The following is a 24,061-nucleotide window of genomic DNA, read 5'->3' as shown; positions in this document are numbered from 1 at the left end:
TTTCAGTTTTGATTGTTCCCACATGGATCATGTAAATAAAGCAGTTTTTTATGAAATGCCTCCAACTGACCTGGGGCCAGGTACTTTGGCACACGCAGGAGCATCGGCTGGTTTAATCATTCAGACTTGGAGGCAACAGGCACAGAGGGCCAGGCGGCAGTAGGTGCAGGTGGTGAGTGACATTGTGTTGACCCCGGGGCCCCATAATACACAACATTATACAGTCAACGTGTTATGTCCTTGTTCAGTTGCCAAATTTTCTATTCACATACAACACACAACCAACCAGACCATTAGTTATACCCTCCATAACTGAAAGACATTGTTCGAGATAAACACACTTCAGCTTCAACATTCTGTTTTTCGTTTATCAAATAAGAGCAATTTATGGAGGACATAAGTAAATTATAATATGAAAGATGAGGATGTTGTACCACTTAAGTAATCAGTTTATTGCTCTGCAGAGTTCCTTCCATATCATAGATGCTAGTTCTGACATCTGGCACGAAACAAATGTTTCTGCCCGGAGGCAACACAGCACCCAAAGTATAGAACAAAAAAAAAAACCGAAAACTACTGAAAAATCCACTTTTACAGTTTCTCTGTAAATCAGGTTCTTTTAGTGCAGCTGTTCTCACAGAAGCTATGGTCAAAGCACCTGGACTCATCCGGGTCTCCTGCACTTATTACTTTCATTTGTAGAAACATTTTGTTATATAATGCATTAGAGTATTTGCTCTTAGCAATTTTACAAGCTGCAGCTGACATTTGCCTCTCACGAGGTCATGCAAAACTTGAGATCATAATCTTATTACAAAACTGTCATATTACCCCCAAAAGACACTACAGTTGAACAATTTATCAGTATTTATTTTTATTTATTTTTGTCTAAGAACATCTGATTTTGTTGTCCGATCACTTGGTTAAGTGAGTATAAACACACACATACTAAAGTTAAATTGAAAGCGTGTGTGTTTTGTGTTTGTTTGTGTATTTGTGTGTGTTTACCTTTGGAGATACAGTACATCAAAATGTTGCTTCAAAATAAATATCTCAGCAAATAAGAGGTGCTGCAGAGACAATCCAGCTTATTGATGATTGTAAGAAGAATATTTCCCGTCAGATCATAAGTGAGTTCACGAAGAAGTCAGAAAATGGAATCATCAGCATTTCACGAGGTGTGTCTCTTTCCTATGTAGAACGGAATCCTCAAGCCTTTAAACTTTTCAGATTCCAGATTTATGTTTGAACATGAAATCTTAGCCACAGCCTGGATCCTAACAGAAAAGTAAAACGCTCGCCCGGACCTTTTTGTCACTCCACCTGGATTATCTGCATAACCGACTCAAAGGAAAGAAAGCTTCCTCCTTCCTTTGCAACAAGTCACCCATACCCAGGGAAATGGCTTCAGGCTGGGTTGCAGCGTAGCAGAGAGATGCTGCAACTGTGTCATAAACTCCCCTTCTCTCATTCCCGCTCGACGCTCCCATCACATGCCAGAGATAAAACCACAGTTAGGATGTTACATTCAGAGCCTGTGATCTTGTGACATGTAGAGCTGTCTTCGGGGGAGCCCTGGAGAAATGCATGACACCGACTGACACAAAGCAGCATGGAAACTTTTAGGACTATTCTTCCAGCTCAGCTCTACTTTAAGAACGCTCCTGTTTTATGGTGATCCAACTCGTGTCCTCCAGCAAACAGAATTTGCTTGCCTGTAAATAAAAAAATAGTATAATCCTTCCTTCTATTATTTATTATTGGGCCGTATACTTGCTTTGTTAACTTGGACATACAATCCCCATAGTTTCAACATGCTCAATGTTAACTGCTTTTACATAACGTTATTAGTAGAGGTCCACTCTTTGCACCTTTTATACGCTGCTACGCAAACTCAGAAAATAAAATATCTCAAAGCAACATTTTCTTTAGTGTACTCACATAACGTATAATTTTAGCTATACCTTAAATTAAAGCCCGACAATTGTAATCCTTCATTCACTCCAATTGTTGTCTAACATGCTTATAGCGGTTGCATGTACTGTGGGTGTAAAGCTACACGGGCCAAATACAAAAATTTGCTGTGAAATATTGATTTCATAAGAGTGTGGGTGTGACTATTCATCTACAGTATATTTATACTGATTTATTTAGGTTTGCATGTATGTTGAGCATTTGTGTGTGTGTGTGTGTGTGTGTGTGTGAGTGACCAGGCTGAGCAGATGTGGGCGTTCATGCTTGGCTGGGTTACATTGACACGGCACTAGCCCGTGTTTGTGCAGCTTGCTCTCTCGGTGAGCAGCTATATTGTGCAAACACTATCCCACCATCCCGGCCACATAATGTGCCTGCTGAGGGCTATTCTCCACTATTTGCTGATCAGCTGCAGATCTAGCATGCATCATGGAGGATACAATGAGGATGTAAGGATGACACATCTGATCAGTTTTAGAGCTCGAGGATTATGAGGCAGCAGGGATAATGGACCCCCTCTTTTTTCATGTGTGTTGTGTTTGGATTTGGGGTTGTTTAAACAAACCCAATGAACAAATGACTATAGAATAATTAGTCAAATAAAAAAAAAAAGTATCCTTCCTTTCTGAGACTTTTGTTTTAACATTATTATCAAGCTCATAGCTGTTTCAGTAGAAAGCTTCAGTCATGACACAGTTAGCCAAGCTTAGTATAAGGACTGTGACACCTTCGGTACTCACTAATTAAGATGCTGATCTTATTTGTTATTACTATTTGTTGAAACTGTTCACAGAAAGAAAGGTTGGAAATGCAATGAACTGGTTTGAAGGGGCAGTTATGGGCATGGATCTATGTCTGGTGACAGGTGTCCAGTGTAGAGAACCAAAGGGCTGTGGCTCAGGAGGTAGAGCGGGTAGCAATGTTACTGTTATTATTATTTGTAAAGAAATAGATTCAGGAACCAGAACAAAATATCCGGATTTTACATTTTACTACATTACTTTACTGGTTTTGGTCAAGGACTCTTTTTTAGAATTAACATATCCTGTAAGCACACTCCTTGGATATGGCTACCCATTGGGATTCCAGTCTGTTGACTGTCACTTCACTTCCCTGTCTGGCACTGTCGATTAATAAGTAAATAAATGCGAGTGTCTAAACAGAGAGAAGAGTGAAACACACACACACACACACACACACACACACACACACAAACAAGCACATACGCAGGAGAGAAGTAATTCCCTGTAGATCACCACACAAGGCGATGGTCCTTTTAGCATCATTGTTGCACAGAGGAAGCGACAACCACTTATCCCGAAACACATAAAAGCTCTGCATTATAAATTCATGAAGGTATTATAAAGATCAGCTCCACGGGAGATTAGAGAAGAGCAGGATGGCGTGTTGACCGCCACGGAGAAAAAAACATCTGTTGGCACTCCACAAGACATTTTACAAGAGGAACAATGGAAATAATATGTTGAGTAAGTCCGTGAATAAAATTGGGTGCTTCATGAAAAATCGTATGCTTGATCCATTAAACCACCAAAGACTGTTACTTTCTCTCTAACCACACCTGAGGCCAAAAACCTTCAGCAATTAAAAAAAAAATGGCTACGCAAAAAAGAGAGACATGAAAGTTATGTTACCTACTTACACACAAAATATATGAGGAAATGAATGATCAGCTTGAAGAAATCATCAATGAGAAAAAACTACACAAATGCACCTGTTGAGTATTAGCCTGGAACCTGACCCTGGACCTGACCGTCAGCCGCTATTGGTCATTGTGTGCCTCAGGACCCACAATGTCACCAGGCCAGTAAAACCTCAGCTCCCCTCTCCTCTATCTTCCCACTTTTCTTTCAGGAGAAGTGTGTCTCTTTTCTCTCCTCTCAGTCTCCAGCGAGGGGAGTGCAGCTCTTTTCTCAGACCTCTCAGCCCAGACCATCACCTCTGGTCCCAGTGCTCTCTCCCACAGCAGCCGTCGTGCAGCTGTTGAATTCCCTCAGTTTCCCTTTCAAACCGAGACACCAAATGGCCAAATCCCATTTTGCCCTTTGGCCTTACCCCTTGTTTTCGGGGGGTTACCGTGCCCCGTGGAACGGAGTCACAAAGGGGCAGTGGTTGAAATCCTCCCCTGCGAATTGGGACAACCCTTCAAGAACATTTTTTGATTCACATTTACCAGGAGGAGGCGGTTGTCTAAAAGTACAAAATGGATTCTTGCAAGTAATTAGTCTGGAGGAGCAGATACAACATATACTGTATGAGTGATCCATCGGATGGGATACCAGGCTTTTACCTTCATGGTAAGGATAACAAACCCAGTTTAGATGGTGGAATGGTCATGGTTGGGTCAGGTTCAGGAAAGGTCCGGGTTTTGTATTTAAATTAAAATGTCTTTAAGTTCATGCTAAGTCTGTCTCTATGTGGAATACATATCTTACAAACAGTTAATCTAAGGGACTTCACACTTTCAATGTTTATTGTAAATTGTCTGCAGTCGCAGATTCTGATCTCTGTCATGGCAAAAACGTTCATAGAGTCACTTCCTCTTTAGCAAACTGTTTTCAAAATAAAAGTTATGAACATGGGTCTGAAGATTGCATTGATTGCTTAACAGTCCTTTGAAAAAACAGACATGCAATATATCTATGTACCAATTTAGTAAGACATTCAAACCAGACCCTTGAACAGTAATAAAGCAAATTCAGTTTCTATTGTCACAATGCACCATTGACTGTTTATAAAAAGCTCTGTGCACAATATTCCATGCAAAAATAACAACAAACAAACAATAAAGAAGTGACATCACGTTGTGGAACTGTTGAATTAGCTTAGCAGCAAGTGGAAGACGCAGCCCTCGTGTAAATGAATCTCTTCCGCGACAATATATTTGAACAGAGTAACGTGCAAGTCGTTAATGTCTTTAAATTAAAGAACCAATCGCTCCCGCTTGTTTTTCTCACACAGCCACCTGACCTTTTCTGATGTTTTTTCTTCTTTTGGGCTGAGAATTATTTTTTCTTCCTCTCGCTTTATTAAAAAAGATAAAGAAAAAATGTTTCCCTTTATTCTACTTTCTCCTCAACCCCAGGGGCCAGCTCAAACAGTCAAGGCGCAGATTTCCACAGTAATGATGGCCATGATAAAGGTATCTTTTCCATCTGTTTTCCCCTTCTTGACCAACATAAGAAAAGCCTGGCACTTGTGCATGACAGCAAACATACAGACCTCTTTTTTAATCAACCTCATTTGACCCCTTTTAATTGCCCTCTATTTTTCCCCCTCCACTTCAAGCGCTTCTGATTGCATCCTCTCAGCTCCTCCTTTTTTTTGGTGACAGCCTTTTTCCTCTTTGGAGTCATGTAAAGCAGAGTCCTGTCCGAGGCAACAAGGGCCCCTCTAAACAGGAAGGAGGTCCCAGTAAACCAGTAAAAATGTCCCTGCCTTCCCTTTCTACATTTCATTTTTCCGTCCTCCATCGCTTGGTAAGGCATGAGCACTAACCAATGTTGCCTTGACAGTGGCAATTGTAGCACAGCAGCCACATTTTATTCTTCTGCATGATAATAACCAAATAGTGGCGTGTTTTTTCACCTGTGTGTTCGGTATTCAGTGGGGAGTGGCACATAACTGAAGGTGGAAAAAATCCACAGGAGACATTTTTAGTTATAGGACAGCGTTTGTCTTTTGGGGGCCACGAAGCAGTGACATTTCTCAAACACATTATTATGGGCGGTTTTATCGATGCTCCTCCAGAGAGGGATGTATGACATGGAAGTCACAGTGCATTGTTCTCAATGAGTTAGCATTAGACGTGCTGCTCTGTGAATTATAATGATTATTTAGAAATTAAAGAAGGCGATCGGATCAATGTACCTACTACAAGGGATTCTGCTTCTTTTGCTAAATATGGAGCTCCTGTGCTGCTTTATTTATTCAGGTCATCCATCTGTCCATCACAATATCTTTAGAATTCAGCACACGAGTTCAGTTGGACTCGCGGATGAGGTGACTACACGTTGGTGTCCAAAGGTCAAAGTCACAGTGACACACAGTCGCAATCAGCTATTTTTGTCTTTTGAGCGCAATAGCTCAAGAACCCTTTCATGGGATTTGGTCACATCTCTTTGCAAGCGTTCGTTTCAACTGAAAGAGGATCTGATTAGCTTTTGTTGGTCGAAGATCAAAAGGTCCCAGGTTATGATGACCTCACGTGACATTTTTTTCATCTTGTTAGCGTGATATCTTTTGTAAGCCACAAATCCGATCGAATTTTCATTTGGAATCCTGCATTAACTGATTAAACGCGGGTGTATCTCAAATCAGCCTTGAGGACATTCCAACAATTTTGACCAGATGTCTTGTGGACTCATGTTTTAACTGATTATATTTGAATTGTCAAAGGTAAAGGGGAGAGTGACCTTGTGTGACTCTTGAAAATAATATTTGCTGACTGAAACTGCACTTGTGGCAGATTTCATACAACCGCAGGCAGTGATTCTAGTTTTCTTATGTTTCTTTCAAACCATTCAAGAAAATGTAAAGAAATTATACAGACATAAAAACATCACTAAGTGGAAAATGCGTGATGTATCCTTGAGCACAATATACACAATATACATCTACATCTTACCTATTGTTGACAGCTTCTTGTAAAATGGAGATGTGTAGGCACCACCGTTCTCCTTGCTGCTTCCCACTACACCAATGGTTTGTTTAAATCAAAGTGCCCATAAATAGATAAGGCTTATTAATACTCCTGTATCAATACGTTCATGCAAATTATGTAATATTAAAAACGGTTTATTTAATGAAAAGTTGAATTAATTATTATTTTTAATTTGCCTTGAATGTCATTTTTCAGCGGAATTCCAGGATTATTTGAGTCCACCTTTTTTCACCAAGTAACTTTTATGTTTTATTTCACAATGCGCAATGGTTCAATCTTTACTTTTGAAATAATAAAAATTATTATACAACACACTTTCTCCCAATGTCAGCTAGGATTGGATCAAGCTGTGACAAGTGGTATAGATGATAGATGGATTGATACATGGAGATGATTTCACTCCTTTACATGTATAATATTCATTTTTTGTAGATTTTGTATGCTAAGATGCAGATTAAGATACATTTATTATTCCCAAACACATGGACAGACATGCAAAGGCAGACTCATGCAGGTAGGGAAATTTAACCTCGGCTTTTAACCCATCTGGTGAAGGACACACAGAGCAGTGAGCGACCATGTACGGCGCTCGGGGAGCAGATGTTGGGGGAGTAAGGTGCCTTGCTCAGAGGCACTAGACAGGGTAGGGAGACTCTTGGATTTTTGGACAGATCAATCCAGGTTCGTCTTTTTGTTGTCTCTCCGTGGAGTCGAACCAGAGACGAACCAGAGACCTTCTCTGCCCATAGTCCAAGTTTCTGCCACTAGACCACCGCCTCTCTTTACTCTGACCTCTCAAAGCTGTTGTAGTACTATAGTGTTCTGATTAGTCCACAACCGGCTCTAGCTGATCATCAACATCTGCCCCTATAAGGGATTTACTATTATAGGATTTAATTAACCTTGAACTTGATGTTAGAGGTTTTAGCTTCTACACGCTCTACATTCACAAACTGATATTATCCCAGATGAGTAGCACATTTCACATTATATGTAGTAATTATATCCATCATGGCTTTAATGATTTGTCTCATCGTCTAAATCACCTCGGTGCATGGGGCTCCTGAGCGAAACTGCAGTCAGCATTCGGTGGAATGGCAAAAGTGGAGTGAGAAAAAGAGATGCGTCAGGGAAGTTGGCGGATGGAGGTGAAGTAAAATCAATGGGTCATGCCATGTGTGGGTGGCTGTGGCTCAGGAGCGAGAACAGGTCGTTTTCTAACCAGAGGCGGTTCTATCCCTGCCTCCCCCATTCCGCCTGCTGAAGTGTCCTCGGGCAAGGCACTGACGGAAGTGCTGCAGTGTGAATGGGCGGATGGCCAATCTGCACTCGTCATTAACATATACTCGAAAGACAAATCTTGGCTTTAGACACACAGGTGTGAATCTCCGGTCAGTGAAAGGTTACACAGGTTTCCTAATGTAACACAATAACATCCTGCATTAGACTCTTTATTTCTGGTAAACACCTTCGTCTTTCCACCTCCTCACACGCATTTGTAACTCCGGCTTTTTTCCCCTCCAAGTGAAAAAAAGACCCACCATGGCATCACCATGACATCATCAGAGGTGTTTTATCATACTTCACAAAGCCCTTCCCGAGCCACAGAGAACCATGATGCAACTGCGTTCACAGGCTGAACAGTGCTTGTATACCAAGACACCGAACTCCACACCGTGTCAATGTTGGTGTGTAGTGGGAGTTTCTCAAGGCTTGAATTGCCTCTGGGGTTTATCACATCGGTCAGGGAACATCGCCTTATATTGGATTTGCATCTCACGGATGTAGCGCAGTTTATCTCAGATTAGAAGAGCCAGAGCAGTGGAGGGTGACACTGCGTCGTTAAATTGAATTAAAAAAAAAGCATCTGCCCTCCCCAGGTGTGGAAAAAAATACAATGTATATATCGGAATTGCAGCATTAAATCCCAAAGCCTGTGATATTGTTGGCAGCAGTGCTCCTATTGAGACGTCAGTAAACCCAGGTTTACTGTAATACAGATGTAATACAAATAAAACTAAAAGTTTTTCCTTCACTGCCCTGTTTAAACTACAGGTAAACACTTTGCACACCGGGACAAAACGTGTGTATACGGTGGAAGACCTGGAGGGAGCAGGCACTACTTTGGCCTGCCTGCTTTTTTCCAGGAGGGGCGTGCGGGATCGATGCGCTCTGACTGTTTGAACATCTGCAGTGGCAATGAATTACTCCTGTGGCTCCCCCGTGGTTCCACCTATACCTCGACGTCTGCTGCAGAGAAACCTCGCGGCACCGCCGACTGCCTCTCTCCGACCCGACGAGCCGTTCTCTCCCACGTTCCCAGTTTGCTCTTTACCATTACACGGGATCCTGTCAGGGGCTTGAAGGAAACCAGTTATTCTCGGTTATAATTACGCACTTATGTCCCGAGTGCAAGTGTTGCTTTTGACATTTTAATTGGGGTTCCGTTTGAAAAATAGATAAATCATTGTAGTGGTTTTAAAAGTACAAGGTCTGCATATATACACTTTTACAAATCCATTATGTATATATCCAATTGCATTGGGCATGAGCGAGGGGGGGTAACCTCTGTATGAGAGGGATGTTGATAAGGTTGTATAGCGTGTTCAACTAAATGAACAGTACTTAAGGCTCTGGCCCGTCCTCGACCCTTTAAAGGATGGATGTATAAGTGTTCTCACAATTGATTTGTTAAAAATGTTTAAAGTTTATTTCCATATACTCCAAGTAGACAACTTTTGCAAGGTTAAACAGTGGAAAGCATGGCCACTGCATCACACACGTGTTTCAGAATGGTTGTACTGTCGTGTTCAATTCCCTTAAAAAACCACTGCAGGGTGATGCTTCTCTGCAGAGGAAACATTTTTGTGTGTTAAACATGGAGGGAGCATGCGCCTCGCACCTGACCACATAGATGCACATTACTGTCTCCATAACATGCCCTTAAAATAACATAGAGATTCTGCACCACTGACTTCGGACCAGTATCGTGGTGCCTCGGGATAGCAATGCACCCACAATGTGTGTCTTTGGTCTGAAACAACCAAAGACACTGTAGTTGCGGTGTTGTGGGTTTAAGACCGGGCTCAAAGACTTCATGCTGACATGGCTATACTCATTTGGGATCACAGATTTTTTGCTTGTTTTCTATACTTTGCGAGTGCACAACAGTCATTACCCTGTTTTCGGTAGCTGTTCATCGGTTCCCGACAAGTTTTTGTTAGGCTCTGAGCCACATAATGACTTTCTGTGACTCTGGAGAGAGGGAACTGGCTGTATTTGGGCATCTCAGTGGAAATGTATCGAACAGGAAGTAGACCACAGTCCGTGGAGAGCACGGTGGGACAGACAGCTGTGATGGCAGTGGTTTAGTGGTGGCAGGGGGGGGCAACACAGGCACTCGCTTTACATCACCGCCATTAACTGCCATTTGTATTTGTCCCGTTAACGGTAGACAACACTGGAAGCAAAGGGAAAATCAAGTCGACGCCCCCAAACAATCTCCCTCCTCCCTTCATACACCATCTCACCACCCCACCCCAGCACCCTCACCCATATAAAGATGAGTAATGTGTGCAACGCTGCGCAGCCAGTGGAGGAATATATTATCCCCCCCGGCTCGGGTGGCAGTGATGAATGTCTGGGACGAACCCGCTGCACAGTCACCCAGGCAGCTCCGCGGGGCCCCGGAGAGTGCGGAGAGTGAGAGACACACTGATAGTAAGAGAAAGAGAGAGAGAGGAGCACTCGAAGCAGTTTGATTTCTTTAGTTCTAAGTGGACTCCGCGCTGACAGGATGGGGACACGGGGGCCCGGAGACCACCCTCTCCTCTCTCCCAGCCATAAAATCACGGCTCTAAATCTGCAGGGGATCTCTCCGCTGTACCAAAGTGCCCTGAGTGGGTCCCCCTCCTCCTCGCCGTCCCTCCTGACTTCTGACCAATGGAGACGGGTAGTAACAGTCGATTTGCTTGTTTGTTTGATGGAGAGCCCGCTGAAACGTTGTGTCTGGGGCCCGGACTGCCTGCAGCGACCATTAGATGTGTATCAGTTAGAGACTATGACAACTTAATGGCTGCGGTCCTGTTTTATGTGCGTCTGCCTCCTCAAGGTGGTTTTGTCTTCCCACACTGTTCCGCTGGCCGTCTTCGAATGTGGAACAACGAAAACAAAAGGGAGCTTGCAGACACCACACCTTCCCTGCTTTAATTAGACCATTTGCATTTAAAGGGCGGTGGGTCTTTGCAGGGCTGGTCCAGTGCTTGGACCCCATCTTATCCTCAGTCCCAGTGCTTAGAAAAAAACAACCCCAACCATCCTTGGCCTTGGTTGCAGGCGGGGAGTTGCAAAATGACAAAAGCACGCTAGCGAAGTCGAGAACTCCCTTTTTTATGGCACAGTGGAGATTGATAACCTGCCGCTGAGATTTGCTTTTGACTTAGCTCACTGTGTTCTTTGGTGGAGGAGGGGGGTTGATGTTGTCCCCCTGCCCCACGCCTGCCTGCCTGCCTGTCTGCCTGGCTGGCTGTGTTGCTTTCTGCCAAGCCCACTTAGCTGCAACATACACACCACACAGCAAAGCCAGTTTCCCAGTTGTCATGGCCCACAGCAACTGGGCGAGAAGGCAATAGCCGGTGTGGACAGGAGGCATCCTCTTTCAAACCAAAGCACAGAGTGGTGTTTTAAGATGATTTATGCTCCTGAGTAGTGCAGTTTAATTATATCCTCGACAAACACAATGAAAATCTCAAATAACAGGCAGTGTGACCAAGTAAAGAATACTAACTAATAGAACCAATCAGAGAGGAGAAGTCACCTGTAATTTTAAAGCCCCCGTGTTAAATTCTCTGTAATTTACAATTTCACAGTGCTGGTGGAGTCATTTTAACAATTTCCTTCCTAGTGTTTCTGCTGTGTTCTGAACAGTGAGGGCAGGAAGACGGGTGAAGTCCTTTTTTCTCTGGTATGGACATCCTTCTACCCTATAATTAGTTTTGACTGCATGGACCCCACAGGGCACTGACTGCACTCTCTGCAGTTTCCTTGGAAGCAGATATTGAGAACAGCAGTGCGTCCATAGTGTCCACAGAGGTCTGTCTGATATGATTCTACAAGGGAAGGCTTAACTTACCGACCACTCATTGTGAACCTTCAAGCATTGATGTTTAAAACCCTTACAGGTGATATAAGAGGGAGAAATCAGTTTTAAAGTAACAGTGCAAGGATTTTAGACACTCGACCACGCAGCTCCATACAGAGCACAAGCCGTTATGGTATTCAATTCAATATTATGAAATGTACAGCTGAATAGCATGGCTGAAAAGACTTCAGCCTCCAGACTGCTTGTTCTGAGTGCATGCACATCGGTGTCTACTTGAGTATTTCAACTTGAGCGAGGTAGGACCTGGTCACATATAGTACACAATTGATTCAGGGGCAAACCTTTCCAATCTGTGCGAGCACGGAGGCGAATGAAACATCCATTTCCACACTGAGGCCAATTGCAGCATGGCGTTGCGTGGAGTTCAATGTCAGTGAGCCAAGACCCACAATATTCGCTTTCCATTTGTGTGTGTGTGACCTGGCCCTGAAGCAAATGACATGGAGTTTAACGCCTTCCCATATATATATGAATCTCTGCACTGACTTTGTATGTTATCTCATCACGCAAGAAATTTGCTTTGTGTTTGGTTTGAACACAACAGGGTTAACCTCAGGATTTTAATAAGAAAAATGGACATGCATCTATTGCACCTCTTTGCCCCTGTCAGAAGGTTTCTTTAGTAGTTATACCATCCTCTTGTCGAGGGTTAAGAACAGACGATGTCTCACCTTGTTAAGCTCTATGAAAGAAATTGTGATTTGTGAATTTGGGCTATACAAATCAAATTTTGATTGATTATAAATTGCAAGGAAGCGTTACCTCGTCCTGCCTGGAATTATAGGAATTGTGCCCTTTTGGCTTTTAATATCAACCATCTGTTGTTGGAGTGTTGCATTTCATTGACATTAACCGTAATGGGAGAAACAGCTAAATGGATTTGCTATTGATGGCTGAAAATGATAACTAGATTAGAGAGATGCAGCGTCAGAGTGATATGACATGACGGCTCTAATGGTGTTAATGGTGTTAGTGTTCGGTTTGCCCTAACAGCAAATTACAACAGGAGCAGACAGCCTTCCAAATTAGCAATTAACATTATGTCTCTAATAAAAGCAAATTCAAATAAAGGCCTTCTTTTCTGCGGTTTGGGCAAAATAAGCGCCCCTATTTGATCATTCACAGTATGCGCAGTATCTTGAATCCTCGGCCAGCTTCCCTCTCAGTTGGATATTTCCCTCAGCAGATGCTCTCATCCTGAATGACATTTGAGAGACATCCCAGCAGCCTGGTCGTCAGGGCCGGGGATAATGGGTTCGTTCAGCCGTTGGTTCCAGGCAACCAAAGCTTACTGTGGTGCAGGAGATCTGAGACACACTGGGCCGTGTGAGGACAGCAGCGATACTACTCTTGCATATTTCTTTCGTGAACTGAAAGAAATATGTTCACAAACGTTACTTATGCATCGGACTGCCTGTTTCGACACACCCAGAGGATTCCATGTTAACGCCAGCTGATCTGCAGATGAGGAAGATACTGCAGGCTGATATTAACCCTGCTTGTTGGGAGGATTTTTTATCTTTTCCTTCCATCTTCTTTCATGTTAAGGACCTAGTCTTAATTTATAATTACCACCTACACATGTACTAATCACCAAGCTTAATCACAACTGGAGAGCCTCATAAACAAGGTATTCATCTGGCATAATTGCAGTGTTCACTGAGCATAAGACAAAGAACGAATGGAGGAGGGAGAGGAGACGGATTTAGCTATCGTAAGGTTAAAGCTGTAATGTTCTCATCAGGATCTGGTGGAGAATATCAGACTCCAACTCCAACCACCCAAGACACTTATGTGTCTTATATGGACTACTGTAAAATGATCACCGACATTCAAAAAAAGGTCAAGCTAATTTCCCTGTTGTGCAGACATCGATAGGTTTGGATTCTTGATTACAGCGTCAAGGGAATGGCAAGAGCCATTCCAAATGTTTTATGTTAGAGACTTTGGTCTCGGTAAGTGGTGGGATATCGAATGGGATATTTCAATTTCCCCTATACAAGTAAACGTATAATAAAGTAATCTATCTATTTGGGAAGGCAATTGGCAGGGACCTTCCGATACGATACTATCACGATACTTGGGTGGCGATACGATATGTATTTTGATTCTGTGGGTTTTGCGATTCGATATTACGATTTCTTGCAATTTCTTTTGGTTATTTATTTTTTTCAAATACTGGACCATGGAAAAAATTTGAATCGTACTTTAAAATACAACACAGTCAAATTCACTTAGAGTTTTACAAGTTTTATTTTAAATATGAACATTAACTTAATGACAGCCAGGCAGCCAATAGAGAATATAAATACAAATGTGCCCTATTATTATATAGTCCCTGTCAACTGCACATAAACTGACATTTTAAGAAATGTATACCACTACTTTTAAACAATAAATAAAAGGTAAATTAAATAGAATGAATAAAAGTTTACTTAAAGGTTACTCCTCCCCCCCATATACCCCCCCCATATAAACCAATAAATATATGATTAAAAAAAAAAAAATCGAGATTCGTAACTGAATCGATTTTGAATCCAAAGCTAAGTGTTTATCATAGAGAATGACCCAAGTCAGACCACTTCTCTTTTAACTGCAATTTTTGTATTTTAATTATCCACATTTGGTTCAACAGTTCACCTTTGTATTTAATATGGTGTATGAAGTGCCTCCATCTCGATTTGTCACCCCCTCTTATGTACACACATGTTTATATGGAGAGCCAGACTTATACAAACTTAAACTATAACTAGATTGTTACAATGGGTGACGGTTTGTCATTAAAATAGAGAAGGCACAGTGAGGCCATGTGCTCAGAACACACCAGCAGTTTATTGAATTGCACTCATTAAGCCTAAAGATCTGGGATTGTCGCTTTGCATTTCATTTGCTTTGGAAATGTATGCATGTCACTCTTTTGTCTTTTTTCCTTATTACCTCCTCTGCATGACTTTATGAGGATCATACACTCAACTTTCCTCATAAAGTAACAGAAATTGAAATACTAACCTCTGATATAATAAAAAAAAAAAACGTCTGTGTGTTTCCAAACCCATCCAACACTGAACGACTATAAAAATAAAGGCTTGATGCATTCAGGCAACCATCTAACATACCTATATTTTTTTTTCTTTGCAGATATCCATGATGAGAACGGATTGAAGCCAGTCATGGTTTACATCCACGGCGGCTCCTACATGGAGGGAACCGGCAACATGATTGACGGCAGCATCCTGGCCAGCTACGGGAATGTCATTGTCATCACAATCAACTACCGGCTCGGAGTTCTGGGTGAGTCCTCCAATCGGGGGGGGCTTTAATTACTTTGGGGAAAGGCTAATTGAATCAGAACATGAGTTATTGATTCGGTGATTGATTTAATGGCTAATCGGCTCCCAGCGTTTCACCAGCTGTCTGGTCTGCTCTTGGAGAGCTACGACGTTCACATTGTTGTTTTGGGGGCGTACACGCAGGGAGGGCAGCAGTCCATCTCCTCTTAGATTTTTGTTAAATACAATGTTTTCAATATCTGATTCCTTTAATGGTGTGTTTGTTGACACGGTTTTCAGATGTCATTCGTATTTATAGCGAAGAAAATCAACCAGGTCAATCCCTTCACACTCTCATACACACTTATGCAAAGATACGTGGTGCATGATTCTCATCCTTGATTGCGTGTGTGGGGTTTCATCACTTCCAGCAATCATGTGTTCCGTTCTGCCAATGCCAATCAGCTGCGAACCACAGTGTAGGAGGCACTTAGCATTTTTCTGCATTCTTAACATATAGTTGTGTTTTAGTTCAGCCTTGGATGGCCCACGCATCACAAGATAAGTACATTCAAATTAAAAATAAATACTGCCCTATTCAATTACTTGAATCTTTGTGCAGCAAAACATCAATAAGGCTGAAAAAAGTGGTGCTTGGAAGAGTGATCCAAGCTGGAATCTGCACCCCAGTGATGTGCATCTTACTTTGTTCCTGTCTGTGAGATGAAAGTAGTTTCTGGCTCACACAGGGATACTTTATCTAGACTCTGACATAAAGGGTCGGGCTCTAAATGTCTGGCGCCCGAGAAAACGGTGGAGTCTGAGAGGAGGCCGATAACGTCAAGCTTCGGAAGGAAGTCATTTGAAAATGTCCCTCTAGATGGGGGTATACCTGGAGCCCCTTTTCCCCCTTTGAAACTCTTAATTGAAATATCAGCTAAAAATAAAGATTTTGCTTAGTTCTTATGAATCTAATAAATCTGTGAACCTAATCTCTTCATAAAAACACAGAGAGAATTCCCAGCTGTTTAGTTTTGCTTGAAGAAACTATCCAGTATGTCTTTTCTAATCACAGCTCTATTAATTATTTCTAATAACGGTAAGCAAATACCTTGACGGCTGTGGCTCAGGAGGTAGAGCGGGATGTCCACTAACCATAGCTGAAGTGTCCTTGGACACTGAGCCCCAAATTGCCCCTTACGGCTGTGCCGGCATTGCGTGAGTGTTGTGTGATAGAGGAAGTGCTGCAAAGTGTTCTAACTCCACTCTGAACCATAGGTTTATAAAAAGCTCTGCCCATAACGTCCAGCACACAAACAATCAAATAGTGACAGTATATTGTCGGCTGAGAGAACAGCCCTCTGCAAACAGACTTTAACTGCATGCAGTGTGTGCTGCTCGGTAGATTTTACATAAATCTCTTTCGCTTCATATGGCATATGAGTTCTTACATTCTCCAGTTATATGCCCGTAATATTTGTCTTTTTACCACTTAGATACCACGCGCACTCATCTGAGCATATTTCACGGTAATTGTAGAGATTTAGCCTTGATTTATAGCGCAATAGCACTGTCACACTTATTTAGGGTATAGCACTCTTCATTGTTGGCATGTGGCTCACTATCTGCTTGGAGCCACAGTTCACCCAACCACTGCCACTGCTCTGTTCTGCTTACCATTTGTTATAAGGCCGAGCTGTCTGCACCAGTCCCTATATTTAGTTGCCTGAGAGCCAGGGGGGGGGGGGGGGTGGTGTTCTGGAAAACGTGTGCACTGCAGAGAGGGGAGAGAAATAGAAGAGGAGAGAGAGGGAATGTAGATGAGAATACAGACGGAGACAAGAGAGGAAGGGGAGAAGAACACACTGGAAAGGAATATAATGATGCTCACATTGGAGTCACAGAAAGTAACACAACTGACAGACTGTAAGTTAAAACAGCAGTGAGCGTGTGAAGACAAAGGGTTTTCCTCTAAATTCCATCCTGGACCCTTTTCAAGTTTGTTATTTAATTTAATATGATTACAAATTAGAATGCTCACACACATATACAAACCCACAGATGCTGGACTGTTACTGCAAGTACAGTATCAAACATAGACTAGCCCCTAAACCTACTAACTGACAGGCCTTGTCAAATGCAATGTTTAGAGCGGCTCTGTACCGAAAACGTATATATATTCAATTTCTAGGATAGATTCAAATAATGGTGGCATTCTGAATAAGGATTTATTCACCTTTTGGAACCAAACCAAGGAGTTCAGGTTTCAGTCTGACTCTCTGTTGTGCTGCGAATGCTGCATATTTGTAAATACATGTGAGCAGATGGGTCAGTGGGGGGGGGGGGGGGGGGGGGGCAACTGTAAATGTTCGCCCCAGGGCACCAGAGTATGTCAATCACTCCATGCCTGCAATGTTTAAAAGCAATAAGCTGGATAAACAGTGCTGAGATTGTCCATATGTTGTTGTGGGGACAGATTTTCATTTCAGCAACTGCACAGCCGGCTAAGTTCAGCTAGCTCGGTCACGAATACACTCCACATCCTCGACCGCCGTTGCTTGACAATAAAAGTTTTAATGTAAAACAGCAGCTGCAGGACTTGTAGTTTGCAAGTAAGAAGAGTAGAGTTAAAGTAATCAGTACAAATCTTAGAATTTACAAGGATAACAAAGCAACTGCATTTATTTAGAACCATTTAGAAGGCATTGACCTATATTAAAATAAGTCATTAAAGACCATTAAAAAATACTATATTAAAAAACATTTAAAAATAGTATATGTAAATCTATAATACAAGGAACTTGATACAAGACATTAATATATATGTATAAAATTATAAAATATAAATGTTCTAAGTGGTTTAAATTGTTAAAATACACAGGAAACAATAGGAAGGGATTGACCCCAGATAGTTATAGCTATTGTAAAGCCAAACGCGAAGAAACTAGTTCCTACTAATTCAGAGCATTGAACATTGACTATATAATATTCAATGCAGATAAACCAGGTAGGATGAATGCAGTTGTCTAAGTTCACTCTGCATCGTCGACTTTTTTCTAAAAAGCTCTGCGCACAGCGTCCAATACACAAACCCATCCAAACGGACATGTTTAGAATGGGCACTGCACTAGTTATTTATAAATCTGCACAGTTGACAACTGTGTAGTTGGCGATCTTCATGACAAGTGGAAGCAATTTCCCGAGTTGGATTATGCATAGGCAAGCAACCAGATTTTTGTTTGTCAAAACAGAGAAACCTTGGCCATCAAAAGTTACTCTGCTGAATAACTATTTACTAAAAGAGATGGCATACTTTCCTCTTCTTTGCTGATTTTTCTTAGTGAGGTTAATATGGAAGGTACCTAGCATTGGAGACCAAGAAGGCTAGATGCAGCATGGTACTATAACTCTAAGTATTGCACATCAAACTGGAATCTGGAACTGATGCAATGGAATATCTTTATTGTTCACTGTTCCAGCCTGACCTGATTATGTTTTGGGGGCTTATTACCCCATTGACTGATCGAAATAAGGCAGCAAACAACAACAAAATATTTTATATATTATTTGCAAAGGTGTTTTTTGCAAAAGCTGGAATAAAAGTGAAGTGAACAAAGTAAAAGGACACAGCTGAATGTCTTCTAAATGTCTGGAGGCAGCAGTCCCCTCACCTCACTAATTGCCATGGCTTTTGTGGTTCAAATGATTCTAACAGATACCTCCAGCTGCTTCTGGAAAGGTGCGAATGTGCAAAGCTGTGCCGGTGCAGGAAGCGTGTGAACAGTGTGATGCTGAGCTGAGGCAGACATCTTGTGTGAAGGGATGGTGAGCTTGAGGGGTCAGATAAAGAGAAAGGGTGCGAGTGGAGTGAGAGAAGCCATCAGACACTCATCACCCTTCACCGCCTGCACCTCACACACCCTGTTGGGCGCAAGGATCTGCTTCAGTTTTAATCTCCACACTGACTCACCTAGAAACCAGCTTACTCTGGGCATGTGCAGGCTGCTATTAACAGGAAGCATTATATAATTATTTTTGGAATTCTCGCAGATTACTAGAATAATAGCTGGTCTCCCACGCATGTAAGCCGTTGCAACATTTTAATATGCCGACCTGTGAACAAAGACATCTGAGCAGAGGTCAGGGAATGCTTGTAATTGATTATCCATATCGCATTCTAAACTGGTAGCCAAGGCTAATTCGGGTTGTTTTCTCTCGAGGAGAGGGTCATGTGATAGGAGCCTGACCAATAAGGGAAGGCTATGTTGTGACATAAAGACCCAATCAGCAAGCGCTTTAAGGTGTCTACATCATCCAACTTCAAGTGAATATGTGTGCCAATGTCAAAGAGCTCCCTCAAGGTGTTCTGGAAATATCACAACCAGTAGGCAAAGAAAGGCATTGGTGAGGTCACAGTGAACTTGACCTTTGACCTTGGACCACCAAATTCTAATCAGGTCAACCTTGAGTCCAAGTGAGCCAGATTAGACATTCCCTCAAGCTGATTTTAAGATGTCACGTTCCTGAATTACAGGAGGCCGTCGTGACTTTTGACCTTTGGCTACCAAGATTAAGTGAGTCAATCCTTGAGTCCAAGAGAATATTTGTGCCAAAGGATTCCTTGATGGCTGTACAGTGATATTTTTATACAATGTTGCACACATCTGTGTACCCAGATTATCATTTATTATGCATCAGCGTGTGTGTGTGTGTTGCATAACACTTATTATAGTTGGGTCGAGCAGTAGGGAGTGACTCTAATAACCGTCAGGTTGATCCGGCCCACAAGTCACCCCAGCCTGTCATGCCAGACTGCCATATATTTTCGGAAATGCTCTGGCATAATATCTTTATTACACTTGCCTTGCCGCAACCTACTGGTGCCTCTTGCAGCTGAGACCAACAGTTTTGGGTCCCGTGTCTAGGTGGGGAATGTCGTCTCTCTGGAGGTAGTACATGATTTATCACCAAAGATACCTTCTTGACAGGGTGGAGGCCAGAGCACAAGCAGACATTAGACTGACCCTTCAAGGCACAACACACTCTGGGGCATTCATTAAGATTGCAGGATTGTACATCGACTAGGCATTGATCTAGGTTCTCTCTTTAGGGCCCAAAGGTTGCAGTTTGCACCAGAGCTGCGGTGGACTCTTAGCGAGTACAGATTTTGGTTCCTGCGATTGAGTTACTGGAGATGCCAATGCCAGGATGAGGTCTCTTGGATAAGACGGAGTGCCATCTGGCCTCAGGAAGCTGTCACGTGAGCCAGAGTGACGGTGAGCTTCACCACAGCGCATGGGGATCTGTCAGAGGCACATGACACTCTCCATTTTCTCTCCTAACCCCCTACAGCCCGTTGTGGCGAGACGCGAGATGACTAGTGAGGGCTGCCTGATGGAGTTGTGCTGCTGCTTTGCTTTCTGTTTGCTGCAAAACCAGTGGGTGACAGAGAGAGAGAGAGAGAGAGAGAGAGAGAGAGACAGAGAGGAGGAGAAACGCTTAAGCTTTACAGAGAGAGACGCATGTAAGGGATCCCTCTCCCAGGATGGACGAAAGTGGAATAGATGACGTGTGTAACATCGACAAAATAACAATATTTATCAAATTCATGAGAGAAGGCAATGCCTGACTAAACAGGGAGGTTTGTTAATGTTCAAAGTATGAAACAAAGCTTTGTAGATGTAATCATAATCCATAATCAGATGCCGTCACGATCACATAGGTGTTAAATCGGTGCTGGGCCACAGCCTCGAACAAATATAAAAAAAATGTATCCGAGCAAAAGACGTGGTCTCGGTCCAGTTCAATTTGACATGAAGATCCTATTGATTTTTTTTAATCTTGAAAAATTGAGGCAGTTTCATCACCTCCTTAACTATAAGGACAAAGAGGAAAATAATAGGGAGGAGTAAAATGAATCACAGCAGGTGCAGGCAGGAGGAGGGGATTTGATTATAACTCTATGAGCCCTGCTGCCTGCAATAATGCCATTCTGATGTAATAGTAGAGTAGAGACTCATAGGTGATGACAGCAGCTCTTTAGCCTGCTTGTAAAACTGCAATGTGAAACCGAAATGTATAGTACAACAAAACCATGAACCGGAGACCTAAATGTGGAGTCACGGCTCACTGAAGCCGCTTTAGAGGAACAGTTTGACACTGCGATGTGATGTGATGGTGTTTACCATATTACTCAGTCAGAAGATTAGTTTGCTTTTATCTCCATTTAGAACAGACATCCAGGGCCTCTTTATAGGCTTAATACAAAGCCTAAAAGCAAGTGAAACTGTCTTAAGTTAAATATCTATCCTCACTTACCCTCTATATCCCCTCTAGTCTCTCTTTGCTGTCTGATTCCCATTGTTTCATTCTGTTTCACTGTGATTTATTCTAATTTGAGAGAGTGGACTCTCTAGCTGTAGGTCAGGTACTCAGCCTCCCTTCTCCTCCTGCTCCTTCATGACTCCTCCATGCATGCAAGGACGGCCGTGGCCAGGAGGAGGTCATTACTATTCACCCCCACCGCCGAGTAATCAACAACACTTGAGGAGTAAGATGGAAATGTGTCATCGCTGTGCCTATCTCCCAACATTCGTCAGGGGCAGATATCCACCACGGCCGTGAGTCAGAGGGTGAGGTGATGCCTTCTGACGTGGCACAGAAAGGCAGAGGGCTTCAGCTGCAGCTCCGGCCGCGCTGCAAGAGAGAGAAAGGAAAGGACATCTCGCAAAAAACATGCACCTCGCCTTGGCCGGCACACACGACGCGGCCGATGGGAGGGGCGGGGAGGGGGGGTGCACAGAGTCATCTGTCGCCTTGGCAGAACAGTCATTAACATGACAAATGGTGCTGGGCGTGTGCTTTTGACAACGTGTGCCACTGCCATGTTCCAGACTAATCAGCGGCGTCCACTCGCTGTCAATGCATCACCCTCTGTCGTCCGCCCTCCTGTGACAGCATTGTTCCCATTGATTCAGGAAATCACCCTAAAGAAAGTTCAACTCTAACGGCTGTTTCCTTCTTTTTTCTTCTCAGAGTAAGATGAGGAGACCTATCTCCTGCCTGTGTGTTAAAGACAGACCCTCAATCTAGTTGTCTTAGCTTGACAAGGGGGATCAGCTAACCTTGCTCTGTCCACAGTTCACAAATGCAACCGCTAACGCCTGTAAAACTCACTGATCACCGTGTTATTTGTTGGGAAAGAAGAGTGAGTCCAAATAATAATACTTATATTTAAACATTTATTTATGTAGCACTTTATAAAACACAAAGGGCTGAGGCAGAACAAAGCAGTAAAATACACCGAGGAAAAGATACTTTTATGGCAAATTAAGGATAAAAGGGAAACATTTCAATAAAGACAGTAACGTAACCTGAGATAAAAGCAAATAATTCTGGAGGGTCAAACATTTAGAAGCAGCTTTATACATGTTTTGAACAATAATTTAAACTGTTGTAGCAGCTTGTTTTAAAGCAGAGATTTAACGCTTAAAGTTTTAAACAAAAATAGAATAGTCGTCAACTTGCTATGGTAATATTTTGCTAAAATTAAAGGCAGAAACAGTCTAGGGCTTTCAGAAAACAGGAAAAAGGTGTTTCCAGTGCCAAAACTGTGATTTTATTATTATCAGTTTGTGCATAGATGTAGCTATGTTTTTTCACGTGAAATGGATAATCGAAATGTTTCGGGCAAAATCCCCACTACTAAGATTTCATCTGAAAATGCAGCCACTCACAGAAGTTAGAACTACTACTACACTAGAGGTTTAGACGCACTAAACCAAAGGAGTTTGAAAAAGCCCATTATTCGTTTGAGAACTGCAGGGCTCCGGAAACCGAGACGTTTCGAAATGATGATGGAGTAGAAGCAACATGCAAAATCAATTACAAGCGTTTCTGACCCTGTTGCCTTTGCCAACAGCTGTCGTGCAGTTCAATTGTTGCATCCTACAGTAACACAACCTCCTAGATGCATATAGGATGAGCCGTTGTTCAAGCAATTCAAATCTTGACTTATCCCTTTACAGCAGCTCCTCTGTGAAGCCACTGCCTCTCATTTGGTTGCAGGAGAGGTAAACCGCGGAGCTATCTCTCACTTCACTCTGGTTGCTTTTATAACTCGGAAAGTTTCCTCTTATATAACCCGAGCCTCGGTTTTTCTAAAGCAAGCCTGGCTTTTAAAGGTCAGCGTTGTCACAGCTCCGTGCTCGGCCTTCATTACGATTCTAAACAAAAAACCACACTATATTGATATTCATGTTGAAGCCGTGTTCTCTCTCCAAACACTGCTGTCTGAAACAACTGGGGGGGTGGGGGGTGTTGTACGGAGGAGATGTTGCCGTTTCAAGCATTAGCTCTCAGAGCCGCTACAGACTGTGCGACCGAGGGAAGCAGATGCACTGGAGGGATTTGATACGGGCTCGAAAAAATAGGCCCAGATGGTTTGGCCCCTGAGAGGAGAAGGACGTCCCCGCCGTCTTCGACCTGCACATGGACACGGCTGCTTGTGGCTAATCACAGCCGATCAAATGAGCTAAAGTGGGATGTTGTTTACGAGTTTGTTTGTTTTTTTAGGTTGCCTGAGTAAATCGCCCCGGTTTCGAGGCTGTGTTGTTTCTTTTAATCGTCCTGGACGACCCTCTGATGACAGGTGATGGGGGCAGCAGCACCAACATCCCCTCGACAACCCCCCCCCCCCCCCCCCCCCCCGCCCTCCTCCTCGCCTGTTTTCCTCAGAGAACGTGTTAGCCGAGTGTGATATACAACCTTTTGAATAAATGATGTGTGGCAAGGATAGTGAAGATAATTGCACGCTGCAAACGAATTTTCAGCAATTACTGCTTTGGAGATGGCAGGGCTCATTTTCCCCGTGTTTGAAAAAGCAGCACAGCACGTCTGGAGGATAATGAAAGGGAGCAGCAAATAGCTCATCCAAATGGTTACTTTGACAGAGCGCCACACAAAGAAATGTTCCCA

At 42.8% G+C, this 24,061-nt stretch overlaps 1 protein-coding gene across 1 annotated transcript in view; it reads left to right on the top strand.

The window, feature by feature from the left end:
* Positions 1 to 24,061, top strand: part of nlgn4xa (neuroligin 4 X-linked a) — an 83,629-nt gene that overhangs the window by 22,458 nt on the left and 37,110 nt on the right. Inside the window, exon 3 of the mRNA XM_062381100.1 lies at positions 14,955 to 15,107. Coding sequence (XP_062237084.1) covers positions 14,955 to 15,107 — 153 coding nt within the window. The remainder of the gene's footprint in view (positions 1 to 14,954; positions 15,108 to 24,061) is intronic.

Source organism: Platichthys flesus, chromosome 22, assembly GCF_949316205.1.
Source record: "Platichthys flesus chromosome 22, fPlaFle2.1, whole genome shotgun sequence".
Classification (NCBI taxonomy): Eukaryota; Metazoa; Chordata; class Actinopteri; order Pleuronectiformes; family Pleuronectidae; genus Platichthys; species Platichthys flesus.
This window is presented reverse-complemented; position numbering and strand designations above follow the sequence as displayed.